The 26,876-nt window shown below is 48.3% G+C and overlaps 1 protein-coding gene across 6 annotated transcripts; it reads right to left on the bottom strand.

Moving 5' to 3' along the window:
- Positions 1-1,885: 1,885 nt before the first annotated feature.
- Peg3 (paternally expressed 3) lies at positions 1,886-25,906 on the bottom strand. Of its 6 annotated transcripts, none has more exons than XM_052172264.1 (11): positions 25,735-25,906; positions 20,692-21,893; positions 20,232-20,275; positions 19,101-19,819; positions 14,350-14,476; positions 13,721-13,810; positions 13,040-13,123; positions 12,046-12,149; positions 8,762-8,864; positions 7,931-8,023; positions 1,886-7,810 (listed from the first exon to the last, which is right to left on the bottom strand). In XM_052172264.1, the coding sequence occupies exons 5-11, from the start codon at positions 14,363-14,365 to the stop codon at positions 3,297-3,299; spliced, it is 5,004 nt and encodes a 1,667-aa protein (XP_052028224.1). In that variant the 5' UTR covers positions 14,366-14,476; positions 19,101-19,819; positions 20,232-20,275; positions 20,692-21,893; positions 25,735-25,906; the 3' UTR covers positions 1,886-3,296. The 6 variants fall into 6 exon arrangements, with proteins under 6 accessions (XP_052028224.1, XP_052028225.1, XP_052028223.1 ...); XM_052172265.1 differs by having other exon boundaries at positions 19,101-19,221; positions 19,785-19,819; positions 20,232-21,893; XM_052172263.1 differs by having other exon boundaries at positions 19,101-20,843; positions 21,805-21,893.
- Positions 25,907-26,876: the final 970 nt, after the last annotated feature.

Below are 26,876 nucleotides of genomic sequence, written 5' to 3' on the forward strand. Positions count from 1 at the left end.
TTCTCTACTTCAGTTTCCCAGTTTTCTTTGAGTATACTTTATATTTGTGATGCAGAGTACATACGTAAAGTTTTTTACCCAAACACTGAAGATTATTCAAGAAATTTTAAACAAAATATTTAATCATGAACCCCCCCAAAACACTATTTTTAATTGTTTCCCACATTTCTTTTTGTTTTAGACATTACGCAAATCTATTTAACACTGTTTTAATCACAAATTTGTGCAGTGACGTGAAATGAAGGACACAGATGAAGATCTTAACAGTTGTTGGGTATGGGGGATGTGGGCAGATTTTTCTTTTCAATTTTACTGTATTTTCCAATTTTCATCAGGTACATAGTATGCTTATGATGGTGACATCACATACTAAACTTTATTATCAGGTGAGCATTATAAGGAATAGGGAAACTTCAAAGTATTTTACGGTAATTACACAGGAAATACTAGAACAACTATCTTGAGTACACGTTTTGACACAGTTGTAATATATAAACCTGTGCACAGCAACAAGAATAAACAAGATATTAAAGAGTATATCTATCTTTGGATGGTGGGGACATGAATTATCTTTCCTCCACTTTTCTGTTATTTTCCAAGTATTTCATAATGAGTTCCAATTATGATCACAATGGAAATATGATCCTTAACTTTTGAATAACACTACCATAAAGAACATCCTAGAAATTTAAGAAAATAATGCTTGACTATAAGCCTACAACAACACAATAGCTTTTGACTATAAGCGTACATTTTAAAACAGTTATAGGTGTAGTACAAATATAATTTTGTGTCCTGCTCTCTCCACCTCGTGCTCTGTGAATATCGGCCTCAGCTCTCCGTGGTTCTCACCACTGAACAACTGCATGAGAATCCAGGGCACTCTGACTAAATGACTCTTCCGTAGTCTGGCTTTTCAAGCGTTCCTGATCTACTCACTTGCTTACAGTTAGAATGAACTGTCAACGTCATCAGACTTCTTGATGAGTCACCTTCTGAAAAGGGTCTCGTGGGGGTGACACTGTCACTGATACCGAGTCCCCACATTTACCCAGATGACTCTGGCACTCCCTTTCAAGGGTATCTCGCCAGTCACTGCCCCTCTGTTTCCCTGGATGTCAGTTCCAACCCGGGGCTCTCTCTCTGCAGCTGGCCTTGACCTACACAAAGCCATCAAAAAGGCCTTTCTTCCCACAACCCAGGACACTTCTTTCCACTTTGTTTTTACCACCCTGGCCTTCCAGCCCCTACCGCTGGTTGTCTTCTCCGTCTGCCTCACCTCCTTTCTAGATCTGCTGTCATCTTAGAACTCCCTTCCTCGGCTCACTCATTTCTAGTTCTTGCTTCCAGGTCTCCAACCTCGGAAGGCTTTGGCATTCACTGAGGCTCTGGCACACGCCCTCATGAGCCCCATCTACAGATCTAGAAACTGCGAGTCAGACCGGTTTCCCCAGCAGGTAAACTCTGTTCACGGTCTCACGTGATCTGTACATATCTTGCGATCTTTCGGCTACAGATCCGCTTTATTTTTTTTAATTTTTTAAATTTTTTAAATTTTTTTTTCCCCAGCCAACTGAAGGCCAAAAAATTGTCTTTCTATAGCCATGAGGGGAGGGGACGTGAAGGAGCGCAAGCAGTCCGTGTAGGACGCAGGAAATCTCAAGCTGGGAAGTCAGTTCGTGACATCTGGTGACACGGAGACACATGGGACACTAAGGAGACTCCATGAGAAAGAACGATGGTAACCAAAAAAATTAAGGCTGCTGGGGAACCTGAGTCCATGTTAAGCTAGGATTAACTAGAAAGAAAGCTGTGTGTGTGTGTGTGTGTGTGTGTGTGTGCGCTCGCGCATGCGTGCACATGTATGTGTGTGTGAGAGTGTGCGAGTGTGTGTGTGTGTGAGCGTGTGTGTGTTTGCTTTTTTAAAAATGCAATACACTTGGGGTTGACAGACACATAGAGAACAGGGGTTAAGTTTGGAGATACGAAGATTGAAGGACACTCGCTCCTGGGCACCCCCGGAGCACACTGACTTGTGGCAAGCACAATACAACACCACACAGGTGACTCAAGCGACGCTGCCACTTGTCACTTAAGGCAGGAAGCACACAGCAGTCAATGAAAGGTTGTCAGTCTGCTTCCTTATTTACAATGTAAGAGCCTCTCCTGTGGTTCCCAACCTTTCATTAGGCACTACTGTGATCTAGCGATGGTTGTCACCCACTCTTTAAAGGCAAAGACATTAAGATTTACAGGGAAAAGCTTCAGGTTTCATGAATTCACTATCAAACACAAGATGAACTGGTTAGAAAACAAAAACCAAAACCTTAAAGAACACCTGAAATGTAACTCTTTTTTTGCATGAAAACCACTGTAAGGTATATAAATGTAGGGATGGGTTGATTTGGGTCACAGCGACAAATCCATATATTGTAAAGGGTTATACAGTCAGGGCTGGGTGCACACCAAATGGCTGTGGGAGTTAAAATGTCTGTTTTCACACAGCCAGGATTCAAAGACACACGACCTTTCACACTCACACCTTCACAGGACTATCTAAGAGGTAGGGGATGGCACACTCCATTACTGGAAAGGATACTAATGGGGTTGAAACAATGCACAGTAAAGCTTCCGCAGGGTGGACAATACTTACAAATATATGCTAAATTGTTGCTCTCTTCCTCCTCAGGAAAAAAATCAGAGTACCAGAGTAGGTAGCTCTGTAGAGTAAACTGTAAATTCTATAGCACACTAAATCGAAATATATGTATCACTGATTTGCTGTGATTTGCTCACTTATATACACGGCAGGAATCACTATGTATAGGGTGTGAAGGGGTCTCATTTACAGTCGGTGAGGGGGTCTCCCTCAGCCTAGTTCCTTAGATGAGATGGAAGATGTATGCTCTAGCTTTCCTAAGTACGCACTGATGTTTGGTAGGGAGCAGCTAAGACTGAAGAGTCTCTGTGTGCAGTCTCTTGTTTTCAGTCTGTGAAGCACGGTATGGATGCAGTAAGGTGAGGGGGTCTCCCTCAGCCTAGTTCCTTAGATGAGATGGAAGATGTATGCTCTAGCTTTCCTAAGTACGCACTGATGTTTGGTAGGGAGCAGCTAAGACTGAAAGAGTCTCTGTGTGCAGTCTCTTGTTTTCAGTCTGTGAAGCACGGTATGGATGCAGTAAGGTGAGTTTCCTATTGACATTATGGGTTGGTTTGGCTCTCTCTGTGATTTATTAAGGGTCTGGCTCTGGGAGGAAGGTTTGGCTTTCTTCTTTGTTTTCCCTCAGCCTGCTTACTCAACCAGTGTGAGAATTCTGGTGTCTGGCGAGGGAGAGGCGGTCGTTGAAGAGTTGCCCGCACACATCGCACTTGAAGTACTTGTCGTCATCGGCCTGCTCGGCACCACCTGAGCTGGTGCTAGCCCGTTCGATGTAGCCAGAGCTCTCTCCAGGCGCATTGGCGGGCTCGAGGATGATCACGCTAGCGTGGCTTTTCAGATGCTCCCCAAAGGCTGCGCTGGAAGCAAATGTTTCTGCACATTCATGACAGTTGTAGTACGGCTCTTCAACCTCAATCTCTTCATCTTCTCCTTCGTCCTCTGGGTCTTCGACGTCTGCACCATCCGGCTCCTCTGCATTTCCCTCTGGCTCTTCAACCTCTTCCTCCGGCTCGTCGGCTCTCTCTTCCGGGTCTTCGATCCCTGCTCCGTCGGGCTCATCGGCATCACCGTTTGGCTGCTCAGCCTCTCCGTTGGGCTGCTCGGCCTCTCCGTCGGGCTCGGCAGCTTCCCCATCAGGCCCCTCAGCCTCTCCATTGGGCTCCGCAGCCTCCACCTCGGGCTCGGCAGCCTCCACCTCGGGCTCGGCAGCCTCCACCTCGGGCTCGGCAGCCTCTGCATTTGACCCCTGGATTCGCAGGACTTCTTGTGGAATGAGGACATTGGCCTCGACCTCCTGTGCAGTAGCAGCTACTATTTCTGACCCGCCTTCTCGCTCAGGATGAAACACCATGCGCTCGGTGATGACCGTGTCGTCGAGGAAGGACTGCCCGCAATCTTTGCATTCGTATCGTGGGATGTGCTTTCTGAGGGGCTCGGTGAGAAAGGAGGCATGGGTGTAGGAGGGCCCGTACTCGTAGGGCTCATCCTTATGAACTTTGGTGTGGTGGTCTCCGAGCTGTTTGGCAGTGAAGAAGCACTCCCCACAGATTGTGCATTCGAAAAGCTTTTCTTCCGTTTCGCTCCCCTGATACTCAGTAAGGGCTAGGCCTTGAATGAAAATCTCATCCGCCAGCTCACTCTGTTCCAGTATTTCATTATCTCTGTGCTGTCTCATGTGCTCGTTGAGGGCAGAACTGTGGATGAAGCCTTGTCCACACTGACGGCATCGAATGGCTGAGCCAGCAACGGCAGGATTCCTCTCGACGGTGCAATTCCTCCTCGGCCTCACCGGCAGCAGAGCGATGAAGCCGTCATCACAGGCCTTTGCGGGGCACAGCTGCGCTTTTTCGTGTTCCTTCTGGTGCTCAAAAAGTAGGGAGCTGTGGATGAAGGACTCCCCACATTCCGGACACTCGTACAGTTTCTCTCCAGAGTACTTTTTCTCAAACTCGCTGACGGAGTGGACATGAACTTCAGAATGTGTGTATTCACGGCTATCAACCAGAGTGTTTCTGCTATGGATGTCCTGGTGGCTTGTGAGGTCATTGAGATCAGGAAATCCCAGCCCACAGTCCTGGCATGCATAGACTGCATCACCAGCATCAGCTTTCTGGTGCTCTTCAGAAACTGCGGCCTGCATGGTAGCATCTTCAGCTTTCTCCTGGCCATGGGACTCTTCACCGTGGGGCTCTTCGCTGCGCATCTCCTGATCAGTGGGCTCCTGGCCCTGGGGCTCTTCACTGCGCATGTCCTGATCAGTGGGCTCCTGGTCATGGGGCTCTTCACTGCGCATGTCCTGATCAGTGGGCTCCTGGCCCTGGGGCTCTTCACTGCGCATGTCCTGATCAGTGGGCTCCTGGCCATTGGGCTCATCGCCATGGGGCTCTTCACTGCGCATGTCCTGATCAGTGGGCTCCTGGTCATGGGGCTCTTCGCCATGGGGCTTCTGGCCCTGGGGCTCTTCACTGCGCATGTCCTGATCAGTGGGCTCCTGGCCATTGGGCTCATCGCCATGGGGCTCTTCACTGCGCATGTCCTGATCAGTGGGCTCCTGGTCATCGGGCTCTTCGCCATGGGGCTTCTGGCCCTGGGGCTCTTCACTGCGCATGTCCTGATCAGTGGGCTCCTGGCCCTGGGGCTCTTCACTGCGCATGTCCTGATCAGTGGGCTCTTTGTCCTGGGGCTCTTCACTGCGCATGTCCTGATCAGTGGGCTCTTTGTCCTGGGGCTCATCGCCATGGGGCTCCTGGCCACTGGGCTCCTGGCCATGGGGCTCTTTGTCATGAAGTTTTTGACCATGAGTTTCTTTATCATGGGGCTCCTCGGCATGAAATTTCTCTAGGGTATAGATTTTCTGTACACTGAGGTTGTTGCTGGTAGTTGAGCGTTGTCCAAACGCTCTGAATTTACGCACTTGCTCTTGAATGAAACGCTCTTGGGCATAACTGGTCTGAGGGTCACTGGGGGCAAGGCTGCGGATGACAGAGTGCTCAAAATGTCGGCTTCCGGAGGGTCTTTCTCTATCATGAATCTTCTGGTGCTCAATGAGGTCAGACCTACGAGCAAAGGCCTCCCCACATTCCTGGCACTCAAAAAACTTTGCCCTGCGGTGACCTGCAAGCAATTCACCAAAAGGTAGGGAGTGGATAACAGAGGTCTCGTTGCTCCTGGGTTCAATGTACTTCTTCTTGGCACGAGCTTTCTGGTGTTCACGGACACTTGAGCTGGGGACTGAGAACGTGACATCCTGCTTCGGTTCATGGGACTCTCCAGAAAGACTTGGGGGCTCAGCACGGGATACATTCGGTGTGTGGTAGTTGCTGCTGCTGCTGCTACTTCCTTCATAACTGTCTTCTCTGGCAGGAATCTTCCTTCGCTTATTAATAATATCTGGGATATAAATGGAGGACTCTCCGTTCTCATCACATCGAATCTGGTCATTGGCTCTATGGCGTTTCAGAGGTCGAGGAGCGGGCAAGCTGTGGATGAAGTCCTTGAATCCCATTCCTGCATAGGTGTTCCCTCCAGAGAAGGCTCTCGGGTAGGTAAAGCTGCTCGAGGTCTGGGTGCTAGACTCTGCCACTGGTTTTGGTTTAGTGAACCCCAGTGCGCCGCGACTCTTGCGGGCTTCCGCGGACCCCAAGCTGTGAATAACAGACCTGTCATAGGATTTGCCCTGGGAGCCATGTTCCATGGTGGGGAATTTCAGCTTGTCATTAGGGTTGACACTGATGGTGAACGGCTTGTCCTCGTCTTTGTTTCCAGGCGGTCTTGTTATAGTATGACTCTTCTGAGATTCGACAAAGGGTTTCTCGAATCCCCGGCCCTCAAAGAAATTCTTTCGTGAACGAATTTTCTGATGCTCGCTGGGGTCCGAGCTTCCCATCAGCGCATCCCTGGCATTGTTAAACTCGAACAGCCTCTCTCTGTAGGTTTTCTGGCGCCGTTTGAAAGCCTGACTAGGGACGAAGGTCTCCTCGCACACCCTGCTCTTATTTTCAAACGGGTTTCCTCTAGTATGGATTTTCTGATGCTCCCTCAGAGATGAGAGATGAAGAAAGCTCTCCCCACACACTTTACACTCAAAGATTTTGTCTTTCCTGTACATCTTCCGAAATTCACTGAAGTTTGGGCAGGTCAGAAAGGGCTCGGCAAGCTCGCGCTCACGCTCACGCTCCCGTTCACGTTCGCGCTCCCGCTGCTCCCGTGCACGTGCACGGAGGCGCTCACGCTCGCGCTCACGCTCGATATCTCTGTCATCCGAGTTGCCTCTCCCATGGATTTTCTGGTGCTCAATCAGGGCGGAACTGTGCAGAAAGGTCTCCTTGCACACCTTGCACTCATAGAACTTATCTTTGCCGTACATCTTCTGCAGCTCACTAAAGGTCGGGCTCGGCATGACGGTCTCCTCGTCCTCCTGATCTCTACATTCAGCGAGATACTCTCTAGCATGGATCTGGCGGTGCTCAGCCAGGGCAGCGCTCCTGCTGAAGGTTTCTCCACATTCCTTACACGCAAAGCGTTTCCCCCCTCCCTGACCTTTCTGCACCTCATTGACAGCCACACTGTGAATAAAGGACTCTCCGTATTCATAGAGGTTCTCCCGCGTGTGCATGATCTGGTGCTCCACGAACTCGGAGATGACACTGAACTGCCTCCCGCACTCATCACACACATACGGGTTTGCCCCAAAACCGGCTGACTGCGACTCCGAGGAGGAAGGGCCGCTCAGGCTGCCCACACTCATGGCCTGCCTCATCTCACTACCACACTCAAAAGGCCTCTTCCTCACACAGCTTTTATGCTCCTGACCTGAGCCCCTCTCATCAGCATCAAACTGGTAACGCCTCTTCCTTTCTAGAGCTCTGCTTCTGGAAGCCAAGGCCGCATTGAGCCGGAAGCCTCCCCTAAATGGGTAGCCCCTCTCCTGGAGCACTGACTCTCTTCTGTTCAAGGAACTGTCCTTCCAGTTGTCATTAGGCCTGGGGAACCTCGGAGGAGGACGCTCATTCAGCTCCCTTGCTCTTCCGGGTCTGGGGTTGCGTGACACATCCTTGATGAATTTTTCCATTATCACACCATGAGAAGATTCGTCCTCGCAGATACCACGCCTGTGGGATGGCTTTTTGGCTTCAGGCATGGGTTTCAGACCTGGAAAGAAATCCCCATATGTAACTCTTCCCTAGCCTCTAAGATTGGGATGGCATTTTCCTGTGGTGTTTGTGAATGTGAAAGTGGAAGTTTCTCCATGTGGACTGACTCGACACTCACCTCGACTGGTGCTTGGGTAGGCAGTCCTCTTGGGTCTCGATGAGTGGCCTTGTGTCATGTGAGAGTGTCGGTCATCTTCGGCAAGCTGGACTCCTGGTTATAAGAACAAAATGGAGGTTCAAATTTGCATTGAAGACTGAGATTCATCACCATCAATTGATCAGTTCTCCACCCACAGTAAAAATGAACTGTCTCATATTCAAATCTTGGAATGTCTTTCATTTTCTTCATATTCATTTCCTAACCTGATATAATCTATATTTTGATTCCCTTAGTTTAATCACACCTTGAAAATGGTACAAAGACTCCATACATGCATGAGTTCAGAGTACCTTCTTGTATCTACCTCCTGTTCAGTTCTTTGAGAGACTCCATTCTTTCTTGAGAGTCTCACTACGTAGGAAGTCCAGACAGGCCTCAACTGGTGAACCCTGTTTGCACAGAGCCCTGGACTGTCAAGCACGTGCCACTGTGCTTCTACCCGTCTTTATCAACCCACCATCCAGGGCCATATAGTCCTTGGCTTTATGAGTTTCCACAGCAACTACCTACTACCACTTTAGACTATGTGCTTCTGGAGGGGTCCACGTGTGGACCTGAGGTCATATAGGAAAGCTCTATGCCAAAAGCCATCAGCCCCAGTCCATACAACATATTCTTCAACCAAAGCCGGATAGATCTCTTTAAAACCCAATCCTCATTTCCCCACAGAGGAGCAAGTTCACCAAAGGACTTCTATGTGCGTCTATGGATTCAACGACTCGAAACAAACCAAGTGACAAAAGGCCCCACTGGTGGGATTGAGAGTGGTCAAAGGAAGGAGGCCCTCACCCAGGGAGAGCAGCTTTCTGTAGTTTTCCAGGTTGTCCTGAATTGGATTCTGAGGCTTCTTGTCCTCTTTGAGTTCCACAACATTCTGGTATGACTCAGCATCCTAAAACAGCAAACACAGGCCCCTCAATGGAATCCGTCCCCGTGGATGTTCAGAGAGAGGACAATGCTGGCGACATGGGAGCTACGTCTATGCAGTTATATAGGAAGTGCTCACGGTATTTGGGGCTCTGAGCGATCCAAGGCAAGTGTTACTTGGGGCCTACACAGTACCTACCTTGTGCTACACTCTGAGGCAGATCCCAAAGACGCATGACACATATTCCTTGCCCTCATGCAGCTTATAATTTGGTTGGAGAGAAAAGACTCATGAAACAATTAGAGAACAATAAACAGTAAACTGGGACACAGATCATAAATGCTACATGGGTTCGTTGGAGGGGCAGCTGAGGGCGGGCCTCAACAGTGAGCAGAGGTTTTGCAGAAGGCCCTGGTGCGGCCTGAAGCGTTTGGTGAAATGACACTTCTGTGCAGAGGGGGCCTGGCGGGAACGCCCATGCAGCATGCATGGTGTACTCATGGGGGCAGAAAGAAAATGTGCTCTAGTAGACATCGTGTCAGACTGGGGTTTTAAGTTCCATTTCTGTTTCTCTATTGCAGAGCGTGGCCACAGTGCAGTTTCCAGTGTGTATGGTTTCCAAATAATTCAACACACGGGAAGCTCTCAACTACTAAAGAACCTGAGTCTTCTCTGAAGAATCCTAAAGGACATTTGCTTATTCCCAAAAGGCAATACTAGAGTTTGACTGTCTTGCTGAGCTGCAGTGTCAGAGGTGAGGGCAGTGAGGTCTGAGGGGATACTGGAGTATGGAGCGGGTACTGCGGGAGTCTATAGGCTTTGGAGCTGGAGAGAACCAAGGGGTCAGAAGCAGACCATGCCATTTGTATGCTGTGAGACCCAACATACGGAAATCTTTCCGAGCCTCAGATTCTTCATTGTAAAATGGTGAGAACTTGCAATATTTCAACACAGTGGGCAAAGATTTTGTAGTGTGATCATTGTTTGAATATTTAAAAAAAGTTGGGCAGAGGAAATATTAAGTTTTGATATTAAATGTATTATTGTTCTATGCCTGGAAAATGACTTGAATTTTAATAGGTACATGGGAAACACAGAAAAACAAAAAACCAAGCCTCACAGTTGAAGAAGACTTCATGTATGCAAATGCCCACGTCCAATCATTAAGCAATGAATGGGAAGCAAGGAACAACAAAAATCAGGGCAAAGAGATGACCTAAAGGTTCAGAAGTCAAAGTCTTTCTCAGTTAATGCTGAAAATTAGTACAAAAAAACAAAAACAAAAACAACAACAAAAACCCCAAGAAAATTCAGGAAGAGTTGCACCTTCACAAAACTACCACCCCAGATTTGTAAGTGCATTCTTTTTGTTGGTTGTCCCTCCTCTTTCTATATGGTAAACCCCTTGGAGGTAAGTGCTCTGTGCTACAGAGGTCTGTGTGGAGCCTTGGCACTTACTTACAATAAAAGACAGAGCCAGAGGGCACCCAGACGTCCCTAAGGTAACCCAGGGACCAGAGCTCACAGTGTAGAGACTGGTAGGGAGCAGAGGACTTACGAGTTTGGGAGTGTAAGGGGCAAAAGTGCCGCCAACCCTGGGGTACACAGAACCCAAGGGCAATGGCAGATGTATTATTTTTAATATTAATTTATCTGTCTAACTTGCATAAAGTCTGAACAATATTGCTTCTAAAAAAGGGGGCATTTGTATGAAGATAGTGACCTTACGTGGCCTTACAGCCAAGGCGGCTCTGTGTGCCATCGCCTGTGATCCCTGGTGGGCAGGAGCTGCAAAGAGTCTGAGTGGCAGGGTGGCCTGAGAGCCATGCTGACACGCCACCGTTCAGGTTCTCACACCTGAGCTACACACCTGAGCCGGTAGGGATTTGCATGTGATTAAAGAGATAGCAAGAGAACTCTCTGCTCCGCACAGCCTCAAACTGTAATCTGTGCCACCTAGTGCCTGCTTCTACTCTGAGTCAGTAGGAGCCCACAGCGTCTAGATGTTTGCATCATGCAGACCCGGTCCTTGGTCAGCAACTTGTGACACGCTGTCAAGGACGAGACTGTGAGCAACGACACTAGGTGAAGCCCACGTGGCGTGCCGTGGCCGTCTCCTCGGCTCTTCCTCGGTTTGCCCGATGTCCGGCTTCTACTTAGAAAGCCTTTGCCTGTGCTCACCCTAAAGGCTGGGATCCCCTCCAACCTCAGGCCTGGACCACTCCTCCTCACCCCTCAGAGGTCAAGAGTTGCCCTGAAGGCATTTTCCTTTGATCCAAATTGAGACTCTGTGCTGGAATCTTTGCTAGTGTTCTGTTTGGTTGAGAATGTTGAGAACACTCATCAGACATACAGAGTGTTTAAATGAATATTTACATGGGCCACTGACAACAGCCTCTCAGAGCAGGAATCCTGTCTTGCCCATAGCTGTTTCCCAGGGCTTAGATGCTTAATTGCCAAGGAAATGAAGGCTCTGCCTCTGGCTCCGACTTCTCTTCTAAGGTTTAATGATGATAAGGCTTTCTTCCTCCTCTTCTCCCCTGAAAAGCCAGTGCAGATTCACTGTCCTCTCCCTTTGTACCAACCACCCTAACACATAATGCCCCTTAACCAGTGACTGCTTTGATTGCTACCACAGTGTGTCCATCACATGCCAGACAACGTAACAGGAACTCACAACACACACAAGTATGTGAATCTCACTGACTCCTCACAGTGGTAGTTGGAGACAATCACCACACCCATTTTTACTGATGAGGAAACTGAGGTTCGGCTTGGTTGAGCTGCACAGTCCCACACAGCACTGGGTGGCAGAGCCAAGTTTTGTACCCCATTCTCATCAGCTCCAGAGCCTTTGTTCTCCCTGCCCAGTTGGCTTTCTAGACTCACAACTTTTCTGCTCCTGACTTCCTGGGGGTCAGAGAGATGTCTAGAATCCCTCTGCCACTTACTCTAGTGAGTGACACACACACTACCGGGCAAGTACTCCATTGGTTGTGTGGATCAGTTTAAAAAACAGGCAGTAGTGACCTCGGCCACTGGTCACCTGTGGGGACAGTCCCTGCCTCCTCTTTAGAGTGAGCGAGGGCTCTCAGTCCTAAGTGGGCATCTAGGGACAGATGAGTGCATCCTTAGGGGAAAGGCAGGTATCTTTGTTGTGAAATGAAGGTAGGTTTTCGGGGAAAGAGAGGAAACCTGGGCATACCTGGGAGCGGGACTCATAATCCATGGAACGTCTGTCATCATCTCTTTCCAGTCCAAAATGTGGTCTTGACATCACAGGAAGAGAAAGATCCCGCTGAGGCAGCCCTAGGAAGGAAGAAAGGCATCAGGGGGCCGCAAGCCTCGTCCAACAGAGCAGGGTTTAGAAATACCCTGCCAACCCCAGAAGCTACCTGGGAAATGAGTGTTGATAAAAATGTGTCTGTTTTCTCTGCATTCTGTAGAAGAGCCCTGCAATATCGCAGGATCCCTGCCTCATTCTTCCTTCCTAATCTCAGAGTCAGGCATGCCACAGTTGTGTGGGTCTGGGTATGGTGTCTATATTCTTGTTCTCCGTCACTGACTCTCTTTGGTGTCCTCATCCAAGACCAGAGGCAAAGCCGAGAAGACTTAAAGTCTGTCGTAGGTGCCTGCCGTGGCATGTGGATGCCGTATAAATCTACCCTCCTCTGGTTCCAAACGTGCCATGAAGTGAATGTGACAGACTTGAAAATCTCCTGATTACAATTTTAGGATGCCCTGCTGGTAAATACAGTATCTCCCAAGTCCAGGAGGAACAAGAGATAGGTTCTGGTGGCACAAATACGAATAATACATCAAGATGGTCCTTTCGTCAGTAAAAAGACTTACGCAGGGCATTTTGGTGTGGTGTTTCCCCACACTTGCATGAAACCATGATGGGTCACATGTATTTGTTTTTCATAATCATGCCTCTGTCTGTAGTTATTTTTTTTCATTTTTGTAGCAGCCACCGTATGTCATTATTTAAAACAATATATATATGCTTAGGAAAAATGTTGTGTAAACAGCAGCACAGTCTAAAATATGCTTGTGGCATGAAACGACTCTGCTGAGAGGAAATTCAGATCCTCGAACCCAGGACTAAACATTTTAGCAACAGGGATATGGCCCAAAGTGAGCATTGGGGCCTCCCCAGCCCCTGTGCACATAGACTCTGCCCTAGGAAGACAACTTACTGCTTCTGGGATTCCTGGTGAATGGCCAGCGGTCTCGCGCCTCCACCTCTCTGCTTCTGCCCCTGCGTTCCAGGTCTCGCTCACCTAGGCAGGTCAGGTTTTTGAGTGGTCAGATGTGCTTTGACATATCTGTGTTTCTTTTGTGTGTGCACACATGCCTCCCTTGACAAGATGGATCCAGAATGAAAGGGTCTAGACTCCCAGGCTCAGTAGCTACCCTGCAAGCTTTTCCCAAGTAGGGCTTGCTTCACAGCAAGGACCCACGCTAAGTCTGTAAGCTAGCTCCACTTCAGACCTCCCAATTGTTTCCTCAGCTGCTAAGTTCTCCAGTCCAAATTCAGGAAAGGGACCATAGACCTCCTATGTCTAGCATAGGCCAGCTGACCTCAAATTGCGCAGCATTCTATTATAAGGAGAAAGCAGAACATATGTCTAAACTACAAACAATTCTGCTAATAGTAGTTTCTGCCTGAAGTAGATACTAAATAGTATAAATATTTTATTGTTTAAAAGCACCTGCATGCCATTCCATTGTAGGTACCTATTTTGATATAAAAACATCGCAGTTAATCTACTCTGCTTGGGACCCTGTGTAATGCTGAATACTTTGGGGCTACTGTCTCAATGGAGGCCTTGGTGCCTCTGCCCCTCTATGTGGCATCAGTGGGGTGGGGTACTCACTGCCGAAAGCATGTGATGGTCGAGGGGATGGGGTTTCTCTCCCACTTCGGCTCGTGTCGTCGTCACTGTTCATGTCACTGTTGGTGTCGTCTGAGAAGACACCGGACAGGAACTTAGAGTTGTGGTGTAGCCCGCCTGTGTTCTCACACAAAGCCAGCCTCTCCCTAGCAGCTTCAATAGTCAGGTTTCTCATGCTTCACCTCAGCCCCCTTTAGTGGCTTCGATCTACTCCTGCTACTTAAATACTGTGTAGGGAATATGGCTGTAACCATCTCTTCTCCAGCCCCACACAAAAGCAGTCAACAGGCCACTTCCTGAGGCACCATACCATAATGGTAATGGGAGGTTCTCTCCCTAATGGACTTCCTACCATAGGATATCCACTTGTCTTCTGCTGGTTCAGTGGTAGTTCTTAGCTGGGGATAGTTTGTTTTCCAAGGATGATTTGGTCACTTGACTATGGAGACATTAGGAGGTCAAATCTAGTGGAAGGTCATGGATGTGCCTAGGTTGGCCCTATTTCCTTGTCCCACGAGAGGGAATAACCAGACCAGTCATCGGCAGTCCCAAGATAGAACACTAGCAAATACCGTCTAAGCTAACCAACACCATCCTCTGCAGTGTCTCACCTTCGTGATGGTACATCTTGTAACTCCAATGGAGTAGTGAGCTTTTCAGTTGTCTGTTTTGCTCACACCCAAGGGCTTGAGTGTTTCAGGGAAGGTCAGCTGATCTCCCCTGGCTGGGAAGGTCTGCCTGCAACCAATCAAGGCAGAATTTTTAGAGTCTGATCAGGGTTTTCTGAGGCTCAACAAATTCCACATATGTTAAATTTTAAAACATCTGATGAAAGAACTCAGACCAGCTGGGTCTTCTCCCAGGATGGCGTCTAGTCATGCCACTTTCTAGCTCATACAAAACGTCTCAGGTTTGGTGATAGACAAGTGACTTGGAGATAGAACTTCTCAAATTAAAAGGTCTTATTTGGAGGAACTGAACTCACAAATCAACAGAAAGATCGGGGCAGCCTGTGATATCACTCATGGACCTGGATATTAAAAGGAGCTACATGCACAGCACAGAACTTGAAGGGTAGTCTGCCCAGTGCTTTGAGATAAGAATTGTCCCAGAACTACATTTAAGAAGTGCATTCTCGTGCGAGCTGGTTGTGTTGTGGTAGGTAGCTCCTCTACTGTCTCAGGCTCTGTCATCTGTGAAATGGGTACAGCACCTACAGTCCTTTTAGACCTTATCTTGAATAAAGTACGATTCCTAAGAAGTTTGACTTGCCAATGCAAAGCTCAGGGAACATGCTTAGGGCCCAACCAAGACTAAGACTGGATCTTAGTGTTCCTCGTAAGCCAAAATGTTCAGAGTTGAGCCTGACCCTGCCAGCTCTACCCGTAATGTACTTACTGCAGCACAATATACAACCTGAAAATAAATGGTTGTCCCAGCAGAAATGTTCATGCTATGAACACTGCAATGACAAGTGATGATGGCTTCTCTTTGGTAATGTCTTTAGGACTGTGAGGCTGCACCACATCCCCATTGACTGAGTGTTGTTTCAACTTCAAGGTAGTAAACCCAGCCTCTCATTTACACTAGTACATTCCAAGTGTCGAGAAGGTACTAGTAGTTAGTGTCTCAGCTAGACAGTGATGGAGAATTCTGTGTTCTGTCAGCTCACCTAAGTGAACAGAGAGGCCAAGATTTTTCCTCCATAGTATATAACCTTCTAAGGGGTATCAGCCCCAAAACTTAGCCCTTTTGGAGTTGAAGTTAATATCACTTCCTTAGGTACCTTCCAATGTCTGAATATGTACCATGATTCTTCTTAACTAATTGGGTTTATGTGCTTGTGTCCCAGCAGTAAATTGCTAACTCAAGTCAAGGAGAGCTTTGCATTCTCTGCATTTAATCCCTAACCCTTGCTATCTGACACAGAGCCAGAGAGTGACACACAAGTCACATGTTTAGTATATGAAAATCCACTTATGTGGCTATGTGTAAATGTTATCAGTAATGCTGATGAGACCAACATAGCTCATCATAAGAAGCATGCTAACTGCGGTGCCAAAAAACATGGCATCGCTTTTCATAGGAAATCCAAGACTCTGGGAAACACATATGATCTTTGTTTAAAATGCTCAGATTATTTGAGCAGGCCAGTAGGCTAGCATCTGATAGATGAGCAAAGGTAAAGAAAAGATTTATGTTTCTGTCTATGAGTGTCTTACTGTGTGTGCTCTTGGTAACAGACAAGATACAGTCTATCCAACAGTGAATTAATGTGCAGCCTTCAAGGAACAAAGAACAGCTTAATAGCATCAAATGAAATACCAAGGCTGGGAAGGAACTCTGTCCCAGACTAGCTCAGAAAGACCACCAGTACAAATGTCTGAGTTTGTGGATATAATCGGAGGGAGGTGTGAGGGAGATGATAAGATAAAAAGTCAATGTATACATGTATGAAATTTTCAAAAAGTAAATAAAAAGGTAAGTCTTTTAAAAATGGACCAGATCAGAGATGCGCCTGAGGATGACTGTGTACAACAGAATTAATTCTGAAGCCCATAGGTGTCCCCGCTATGGTTCCCCAGGGGAAGGGCTCATTTGTCTTTCTCAGTGTTGTATTTTTATAGCAAATCTGTCCTCCTCAAAAATGCAAAAATATTTAATAAGCACAGTCTAGAAAAATTTTAAGAATGATCCATGTACATGAAAGGCTTCCCTACTAATTTAAGGATGCTGCTTATTTTAGGGTAAACTTTATACACCATGAGTTAAAGGAAGACTGGGAGCCTATGCACCTCACTCCATGTTACAATGCGCTTGCAATACATACATATATATATATATATATATATATATATATATATATATATATATGTGTGTGTGTGTGTGTCTTAACAATAACCAAGACTAGGAGATTTTTTTTTCATACAATAAAGATCTATCTCAATAGATACAAGCAAGTAGATCATTAGACACCACGATGCTCCTCCAGAAGATGGGAGGAAGGAGTTTCCCCTACCACAAACACCATCACATTATCTTGGAGGCCCTGACTAATGCAACTAAAGGAAAAGAAAGGTGTGAATGCTCTATTATTTTGGATATAATATGATATATTACACTGTCTTATTTACCTGTAAATATATCAATAAAAATCCCATTAACAGCAAAAATAAATAAGTTCCCATAGGTATGCTTTACAAGGGGTCTACAAATCTAAACAAATATTTAAAAATGTATATAGAGGCACAAAAACATCCTAAATAAATTAAGGCATGTATAAAACATATTCACATATTCTCTCTCTCCCTCTCTCTCTCCCTCTTTCTCCCTCTTTCTCTCTCTCTCTCTCTCTCTCTGACTGTCCATGCACACAGAAAGATGGGGGACCATCTGCCTGTAATGTTATCCTGATGTTTGAAAACATGTTCTGTCCAACACAAGGAACGTAAGGAAGTCTAAATATGCACTTACGTGATGGCACATTCACATATGGGGCTTAATTTACTGTTACAGGAAGAATTTTTAAACTGATTATTTAAATGCAAAATCTTCTTAGGATTAAATAAAAGGTTAATTGCAACAAAAGAGAAAAGAGTGGACAGCCATCACTTTATAGTGTTTGGTCTGCTACTCAAGCACTTATTTCCAAGGTTAGACAATCTTTTTACCTTAGCAAAAGCCAATGCTAAGTCAAATCTCCTTAAAGAAGTTATGCATTTCAATTTTACCGACCCGAAGGGCAAAGCACTAAAGCCCAGTGACAAACACACTGTGACCCAACTTAGCTAAGTCAGTGTACCCAGAAGAGGACCTGCTCCCAGAGTTCAATAGCCACATGTGAGAGCAAAGTCTTCTAATGTGTGGTAAGCTAATAAGTGAGTCACGTTCTTGAGAAATGTCACAACCTTACTTCCTAATTACAGATGTAAGGTGTCCAAGTGCTACAAAATACAATAGAAACCGCAAGCCACACCCACTGGGCAAATTTACCATTATTACTAAAGCTTTTTTATTTTCCTTTTATGTATTTTAAATTTTTACACTATTATCACATATGCACGTGTGTATGTGTAGTGTGTGCGTCCGTGTCCGTGCACGTGCACACAGAGGCTAGAGGCTGACCTCCTCCACTACCTCCTACTTGGCTGTTGGAGACAGTCTTCCACTGTCTGTTCTCCATTTTCTTTTGGCAAGGCGCTATGGCCACTGAGCCCTAAAAGCCCACCCTTCGAACTTAATCCTTGAGTCTGGCTATTTACGTGTGTAATTTTTAAAAACTGCAACTTTTTTATAATAAAGTTCAAAATAAAAAATATTTTAAAAATTAGAAATAAATGTAGCATTGCTGTTGCTGTTCCCTACATAGTTTACTCTGGCTGGTCAGCCCTCCCATGGCTCTGCTGGGACCCCCATGACCATCAGGCCTCCTCCCCCACTGACCTTTCGCCTCCCTGAACCCGCCTGTGCCATCCTGCTGGTATCTGCACTTGCTTCCCCAGGATGTGCTCTCAGCACTGGGTCCCTCCCCAGACTCTTACTTCATATTCTTTATAGATGAAACTGAATTGTGGCCCCATGGAAAACCTATTTCTTGTATTTATTGTCTCTCCCATACCCCTGCCTTGCATGCTTCCCTTCTGCTGCTTCTTCATGTAGGAATCTTAGTGTGAGTTGGATACTGGCCAAGAGCACCTGGGCGGCTCACGTGACTCTGAACTAGACCAAAGGGAAGCTAGAGAGGGGAGCCTAATAAAGTGGGCTTATAATGGACTGACCCTTCCCAACCTGGGCAGCAAGGGATTCTGAAGGGTATACGGCTCTCTTTGGAAGAGTCTGCTCATAGACATGGAGACATGGAATAGCCTTTTGTAAGGAGAGGAAATTTCTCCTATGAGTTGCAACACAGGGGACCACAGGTCAGCGGCACTGTGTATTAGAGGATGGTATGGCCACTGTGGTCTTCGTGGCAAAGTTGATGCCGATCTTTGAATATTTTATAATACTTTACTTCTATCTCACTTCAGAATGAGAAGGGGAGAGTGAGCAGTTAAGTTAGCGTAATATATAATGATAGAGATCATTAGGTATCTTTACCCCAAGTGGGCGCGGGTGGGATTCCCCTCAGAACGACCATGGGGGAGCAGTCTGATGAGCAGGAACACACATTAGGGGCTAAATGGTCTGGGGCTTCGTGGGATGAGAGATCACGTGACCGCCAGGCCTTTGGTCTCAGGCTCCCACATCACCATCAGAGGAGCGATAAACTCCGCCCCATCTCCTCCTACCTCATTCCCACGTACTTACTCTGTGCCCTCATCATGGCGCACCTACGTTAAGCCCACTAACTCATTCTACCTACCTCCTTTAAAGGGGGCTGGAATTGAGAACTTTAAAGTCAGGAACCGAGGAGGTTACGCGTGTCATCTGTCAGGTGTGCAGGCTCTCCTCTCTTCTTGTTTGTTCCAGTCTCCTGCCTCTTTCTGCAGACCGGCATTCTCTACTTCAGTATGTTCATGGAGTCCAGTGTTGTCCCAGTCCCACACCTAACCTCACCTCCGAGTTTAAGTGCCCTAACACTGACAGGGTCAACAGTCTTGTGTCCCTTCAGCAGAAATCTGACTCTGAAAAGTACACACTACAGCCTGATTTCTCTTAGTCGTGGGTCTAAAACTCACATATGCTGAAAGGTCACCTGGGATACTTATAACAAAGGTTAGGCCTTTATTATGGGACAACTTAAAAAGTGGATTTTCCCTAGAACATAGGCATTTTAACTGGGACTCTAGGAACTTGACTCTGGTCTTACCTCCCTACGTTTAAGTGTGTAACCTGGTCCACTCAAGAACAACAAAGGACATTGGGACATATGGGACACTGGGATTTTTTACGGGGTGGTAATCTTACATGGAAATGTGAGCAAGGAAAGAATGGCCTGCACCCTTAACACTCGGGTAAAGACCTTACACTCTGGTCTAGTAACCCTTTCAGGTCATCTTTGTGACATCTCGGGCCTCCTTCTACTCAGTATAAATGTAGCACTTACCACACTCCAGCCACATCTCTTTATTGTTGTCCGTTCTTGAGGGATTTCCCCAAAAGTTCAGAAAGAGAGGAAATAATAGCTAAGAGTTCAGTTTCATGGTCAGCACTAAGACAAGGCTACTTTAAAGACACAAAATGCCTTCCAGACCAGCATGACATGTTTGATCTTATCTGAATGACCAGCTGATCTTATTTATTTTAGGGGACAGAGGCATGGGAGTTTAAGCCACAATGCATGGCTAATCTAACCATCTACAGGCAAGAGATCTTCTCTGATTAGACTTAGCCTGGATGGAGATGATGGAGAACGGGGGCAATGCATAAGGAGTCTGGTCTTCTGACTGTCATAGCAATGACGTCACCATACCCAGGTGGTTGCACTAGGCTGTCTTGCAGGTCAGTGCTATCGAGGTTCCTCTACACCTTTTGGTTCTGATTTTATACTCACCCATCAACCTCCTCATTATCCTTTCATTTCCCATGTAGGTTTGCCTACAGGGAGAAGAATTCGCAGATCACACAGTCTCCAGTATGTGGGTCCCTGCTACAGTCCTCTCCCACTGTAAATTTCTGAGCCAGATTTGAGGGAACAGGAGTGCTTTGCTTTGGTTCCCACATCAGTATGGTTCTAAGTGAAGTCCCTGAACTTTGTGAAATGTGGGTCTACACACATGGATCCTTCAGGAAAGGGACATCTCCTGGTCTCTGTAGGCTTGAACACCATACCGGATCCCTGGGGCCTTCCTATGGGCCAGGAGAACACCAACCCAGCTCCAGGGACCCACTCTGCCACGCCAGGCCCTCCCCAGGCAGCTCCCCAACAAGCACAGGCCGCTAGTTTGCTAAGCATATTTCCTTACGTTCGAGGTAACAGGAGTTCTCATTCAGTAGGGGATTATACCACTCACTTCTGGAGTGCCAGAGTCTGGCATGAGTCTGTCCCAAATAGGCTGAGTATCAACACTTGCGGATGGATTGAACAAATGGACAACATTTGGACATTCTGCTCACTTCTCCTCATCATGTGATTCATCATGTCTGGTCTGAATCAGTCAGCAAACTAGTAAAAAAGGGAGCAAGTTCTGTGAGGTCTCCCTTCTTGGCAACACTCCAACATGCCCCCTTCACGTGTTCCAGTGCTGGGACTCCACCTCTCACCCAAACTCCAGGTGCTCTCCCCACAGCAGGTGTGCCTACTCTGCCCTCTGCACCTGGAGACCAGATGATTTCCACAAATGTACATGTGAGCTTTGTGTCATTTTTGTGTGGCAAATGCCTCAGTGGCTTCCCGTGTACGTCTGGTTAAGCCCAAACACTTACCATTGATCTTAAGGCCTATCACGATGAAGCCCTCAAACCTACCTTTTCTCTCCTCAGTCAGTTGTAATCCATCTCGTCTCTTGTTCCGGGCATCCCGCGTTTTCAGCTCCACTCTGCATCCCTCCGGAACATCTTTGAACCCTCTGATCAATTTATTCTCCCCATGAAACATACCATTTATAACCCTCCAGAACTCAGCTTGAAGATTCCCAAGTACCTCAGAGAGGCTCCTCTCCCAGATTCAGTCAGTTTCTCCATGCAAATGTGTACTTTCAAGGGCATAAGCCATATAAATCATATTTCACACATTTTAATTCTGCCATAATACTCCATGAAAATACTTCTTTTCTTAGTTGAGATGGCATCCCTAGGACATGGTACAAAGCATATTCTAGGTTGATGGCAGGTGCATAGAATTTCTCCTGTTTCTTAGTTGCCCACCGAAAGGCAAACAGGAAGCCTGAAGGAGCACCTAGGTGTCAGGGGGGAGAGACTAGGAAGGATGGGGTGTGGCTGAGGGGAATCCTAACAAACTCGTTACCCACCAGACAGGTGTGTGTGCGCTCAGAAGGTACAAATGGTGTTCTTGTAGCTGTGCGGCATATATGTACATATACATCAGGAAAATCTCAGTGTGAGGAAGAGAAGAGGAAACTTCACAGATGGGTGTGGTACTACTCTGAGGTGTGAGTATCACTCACCTGGACCAGCCACCTAGCTGTTGGAGGACCTAGTTAGTCTTCCTCTTGCCAGTTGTCTCCAAGAAGGATAGAAGATCAAGAAGGTAGAGCTGTGGAGAAAAAAAGAAAACATGATGCACCAAATTTATCCCACAATTACAGCGTACTTTGGGTGCGAAGCAACCACTTCTCCTTTTTTTTCCCTACAAAGGCAGACATCTAATGTGTCCAGGACACCACCCAGAAAATGTCCCAGGAGATCAATTATTCCTAAGGCACATGCTGTACCCTGGACTCTAATTACAGCCTTTTCCTAAGGGTGCTGAAAAAAATTCCTGAGGTATCCTGGTAACTTTGGGGGATTCTGGATTAAGTAATGAATCCAAAAACCCAACTGGTTACTAATTAACCATAAGACATCACCCATTCTATAAGTGCAAGGAAACATATTGCAGGTGAAAACTAGAGGGAAATGGCCAGGGAGGGACTTAAAATACTCAAAGTAGAGTTCTAGTGGCTTTAACAATCTTCTGGGTGTGGCCAGTGGTTCACATGCCACACCCTTTCCCAAGAACCTGAGCTAGGCAGTTGGCTGTGACTCCCTTCTGCTGCCCGAGTGTGAAAATATTGGCTCCAGTCACCTATGTGTGGATGTAAGATGGAGGCACTGTAGCCCCCGACATCTACTTAGATGAAACCTCTAGGGTCCCAGTCCTCAGCCTGCCACATGAAGCAAGGCTCTGAAACTGTCACTAATGAAAAGATGGCCTCTTCTTCATACCTGCTGGCTGCAGGTGACCCAATCCACACCCTTAGTGGCCAACAAAGATGGCGCCAGTGAAGAAGGATGAGGCTGTCAATCAGGAATAGAATCCCTCCCTGAAGCCAGGCTCGGCTGTCATTCAAGATGACACCTGCACAGTGAATACCAGACGCCCCCTTGTGTCCAACAAAGATGGCGCCAGGGCCAGGACCGCACTGCAGTCAGAACCAGAGAGCCCCTCCTTCGGGCCCGCCTCCTGTCATTCAAAAGGACACTGGCAGAGTGAGCGCCACACGCCCCCTTGTGGCCAACAGAGATGGCGCCAGGGCGAGGACGGCACTGCGGTCAGTACCACAGAGCCCCTCCTTCGGGCCCGCCTCCTGTCATTCAAAAGGACACTGGCAGAGTGAGCGCCACACGCCCCCTTGTGGCCAACAGAGATGGCGCCAGAGCGAGGACGGCACTGCAGTCAGAACCAGAGAGCCAGCCCCTCCTTCGGGCCCGCCTCCTGTCATTCAAAAGGACACTGGCTCCCATAGGAGAGCGCCACAGCTGGGGGTCTTCTGTGGCCCAGTCCCTCAGAAAGAGCTCCTCCCTCGGACCTGCCCCCTGTCACCATCCCAGCTGTCATTCAAGATCGCTCACGCGCCGCGCCACAGATGGCGGGGACAGCAGTGCAGAAAGTCCTAGACAACAACCCCCAACCATGACAAGTAAAGATGGCGCCCAGGTGGGCAGGATTCTGCAGTCCGCATCAGAGCTCCACCCTCTGGCCCGCCTTCTGCAGCAAAACAAGCTGTCATTCAACATGGCTACTGCACCATAAATGTCAGCAAAGATGGCGTCAGGTGGGCGGAGCTCCGTGCTCATTCTGAATGAGGGAGACCACACCCCTCTGGCTAGCTTCTTTCAGCCTGCCAGTCTAGCAGCCATTCAAGATGATACCCTTCCTTCAGACACCACCTCCCTATGGACAACATGGATGACACTAAGGATAGACAGGGCCGTGTTGCACCATCAGTCAGGGTGATAGTCCCTTCCCGGGGCTGGCCTCTTGCAAGGCCGCTTAGCACTCAGGACGTAAATCCTCTCTAGCCTGCCTCTCACAGCCAGCCAGGCCAGCTGTCAATCAAATGGCACCTTCGCAGATCACTCAGACACTCCATCTCTGGCAAACAGATGACGCCAAGGTGGGTAGGGTTGTGTTCCAATCAATCACTGAGGAGAAAACTCCTCCCTCAGATCCCACTCCCGCCCCTCCTTCCGCCCCCCTCAGCACCCGCCCCCCCCAGGCCTGCTTGTCATTAAAGATGGCGTCCGCACCATAAAGGTTAGCGAAGCGGCCAGCTGTTGCTAGAAAAAATGGCGCCAAATGGGCGGTGCTCTATGGGCACTCAAACCAGAGAGCCCCTCCTAACCCGCCTCTTGCGGCAAACAAGTCCAGCTGTCACTCAAGATGACACTGGCCGAGAACTTCACAGGCCCAGAAAGCCGTGCGGCCACTTCAATCAAGACCAGAGCCCCTCCCTCAGGCCCACCCCCTGAAGTCAGATGGGCTGTCATTCAAGATTGTGCCTCATCACATCAGCTGTCCGTCTTCATAGCCCCGCCCTGCCACTCCCTTCTCCACCACCAGCCAGCAAAGATGGCGCCAGGGTAGGCGGGGCTTTGTGGTGACTCAGGATTATAAAGCCCCTCCTATAGCCCGCCTCTTTGCAGCAAGCCCGTCCAGCTGTCATTCAAGATACCTGCAGAACATAGAAGCCCCGCCCTTGGCCAGCAAAGATGGCGCCAGGATGGGCGGAGCTATAGGCCCTGTCCTTCAAAATAATAGCCCCTCCCTAAAGCCCACCTCCTGCAGCCAGCTGGGCTGTCACTCATGATGGCACCTATACAGTTACTGTCTGTGGCGCGAGTATACCCAGCAAAGGTGAACGCGGTCCCTGTCACTCAGAACGACAGCCCCTCCCTCCAGATGACCGGGTGACACTTTTTAACTGTTCATAAACCTCACAGCGCTCCTTATAAACGGAGCCAGATACAGCCTAGGGTCAAAAGACCTGTCAGTTGACGTCAATTTGAGACTCTGCAACCGAAACCTAGCCACAGAAAAACGGAGTGTTAGAGCCTGCCGCTCCGTCCTTTAAATGGAAGGCCGCGAGGCGGCAGCATTCGTGCGGCAAACTAAGACTGTGCCTGGCTCCAACCGATGCCAGAGGGTCTAGGCCACTCGGCAAGTCAGATAAGGCAACAATTGGGGCGCATCTTTATTGCCAACCAGCAAAGGAGGAGAGAGAGGAGATAACACCCGATATACTCAAGCCATTTCGGCCTTTTAATCGCGTCTTTAGTGCAAGCTAAAGCTGCGCCTGCGCGGCAAATCGGCTGTCATTTCAAGATGGCGCCAGGTGGGCTGGGCCCACTGAGTCCGCCAGGGCCCCAAGCGGACCAACGTCAGTGGTCTTAGCCCCGCCCCTACCACGGGCAGCCAATCAGGATAAGCCTGCGCAACAGACCTGCCTCCACCCTCCAAGATGGCGCCAACGGGGTGGAGCCAAAAAAGTGCCTCACTGCCTTCACTTTGGTCCCGCCCCTAAGCTGGTCTCGGCCCCGCCCACCGCCACTGCGGCAAAACAAGACCCGCCCCCAAGAACAGTGCTGCGCTAGGCGGTAGATGGCTGGATTGAGAAGACCCTGCCAGCTAGACGGCCTGGCGATCTGGTTAACCGCATAGCCCTGAGGCTCTGCTGAGCAAAGAAAATGAAACCACAGAAGAGGTGGCTCTGAGACGGCACTCTGATGTCCACTGTGGTGGTCCCGCATCATCTGCGTGGCTGTCGGCCACGGGCGAAACAGGGAACCTGGATTCTCCCGGGATTCTGGGTGGTTCGCTCCTAAAACCCTGAGACCCTAAGGTCGCGGGACCCTGAGGCTCTGAGGCCTCGATCTACAGAATACCCCTTTAAATCCCTGTCACCTAAATGCCATTCCTGCGGCAACACGGCCGCTTCATGGTGATTCCCGCTTCCCGAAGGCGCAGTCTGCAGCCTTGTCAACCACCCTTGGCAAACCGTGATATGGTCCGCCGCCCCTGGCCCGCGGCAACGCACCCCGGACACCATCTGAACTCTGCAGACGGTATCTAAGAGGGTGCATGCTGCAGAGCAGGCAGGTGGCGGCTGACTCACCTCCCGGAGCACCGCACTCTGCGCACACACCCCGACCAGGGTCGGCAGTCTAGTGCACCCACACTGAAACGGGCGCCCAGCGGCGCCACCAGCCCAGGGTGGACATCGCTCCGCTTCTCCTCCGATGCTCGTCCTCCCGCGACTCCTGACTCCCCAGCGTCTGCAGCAAGGGCTGCGGGACACCTCCTTGTCAGGGTCCTCTGCAGAGGCGGAGCTTCCTCTCTGACCAATCCAAGACCCCGTTCCCCGCATTGGGCTCTTACCACGCCTCCCACACCCTGCCAATCAGACTGCTGTTGTCAAGGCAACAGCTTGGCGCCAAGGCACGGAGTTGACGTCAACGGAGTCAGTGTGAGGGGCCCCCAAGCAGAGACTGGAAAAGGGGGATGGGATGTGGGTGTGAAGGGATGCAGCCCCCCCAAAAGAAATCGGGGTGAATCAGAAATACCTACTAATGACGCCCCAATGCAAAATCTGAGAAGAGAGAGAGGGAAAAAGGACCAGCATATATTTGTCTAAAATCGGGGATAAAAGAAAAACCGTGAAAAATCGAGGCAGAAACACATACGTTGATGTCTAACCACGAACGATAAAGGTGGAAGAAAGGACTTTTCTGCCTGCATCACCCAAGCACTAAGCTAATTTCCTTAATAAAAGAAGAGCTATTGGAAACCAACAAGGGAAAGACAAAAGCAAACCAAAAAAGGGGGCAAAAGAGACCGCAAGCCACAGGACAATGCAAATGGCTGGAAGCATCTTGACCTGACTGTCTGCATAGAGAAACGCCAACCTGAGAGACCGGGTGAAGGCGGTGTATGGCAGAGCGCTGAATCGCATGTGGTCACCCACCATTGCATCAATCCGCTGCACAGAATAGGAAGAAATTGCAAGGGGAGTGAGCGGGTAGATTACCAAGCCTGCCTCCGATAGAAGACATTCCTGTCACGAGGAAAAATAACCAGGGTATCGCTGCCATAAAGGACCTGGATCGTAATAGGTCCAATGAAATAAAACCGGTTGCCGAAGTTTGTAGAAACGAAATGGTAAGTGGATTTTTTTTTTAATTTCTTTTCTTCTAGTTTGTTTCTTTGTTAAAAATATACAAATGTGGGCAAAGCTTCTGGAACGATGTGTAAAAAAAA

The sequence above is a fragment of the Apodemus sylvaticus genome, chromosome 1 (genome assembly GCF_947179515.1).
Source record: "Apodemus sylvaticus chromosome 1, mApoSyl1.1, whole genome shotgun sequence".
NCBI lineage: Eukaryota > Metazoa > Chordata > Mammalia > Rodentia > Muridae > Apodemus > Apodemus sylvaticus.

Coding starts and splice junctions, on each gene's coding strand:
- Peg3 (XM_052172267.1), bottom strand. Junction 13,124..13,720: donor ACCATCACATGCTTTCGGCA/GTGAGTACCCCA, acceptor TGACCTGCCTAG/GTGAGCGAGACCTGGAACGC. Junction 8,024..8,761: donor CAGAAAGCTGCTCTCCCTGG/GTGAGGGCCTCC, acceptor TCTTATAACCAG/GAGTCCAGCTTGCCGAAGAT.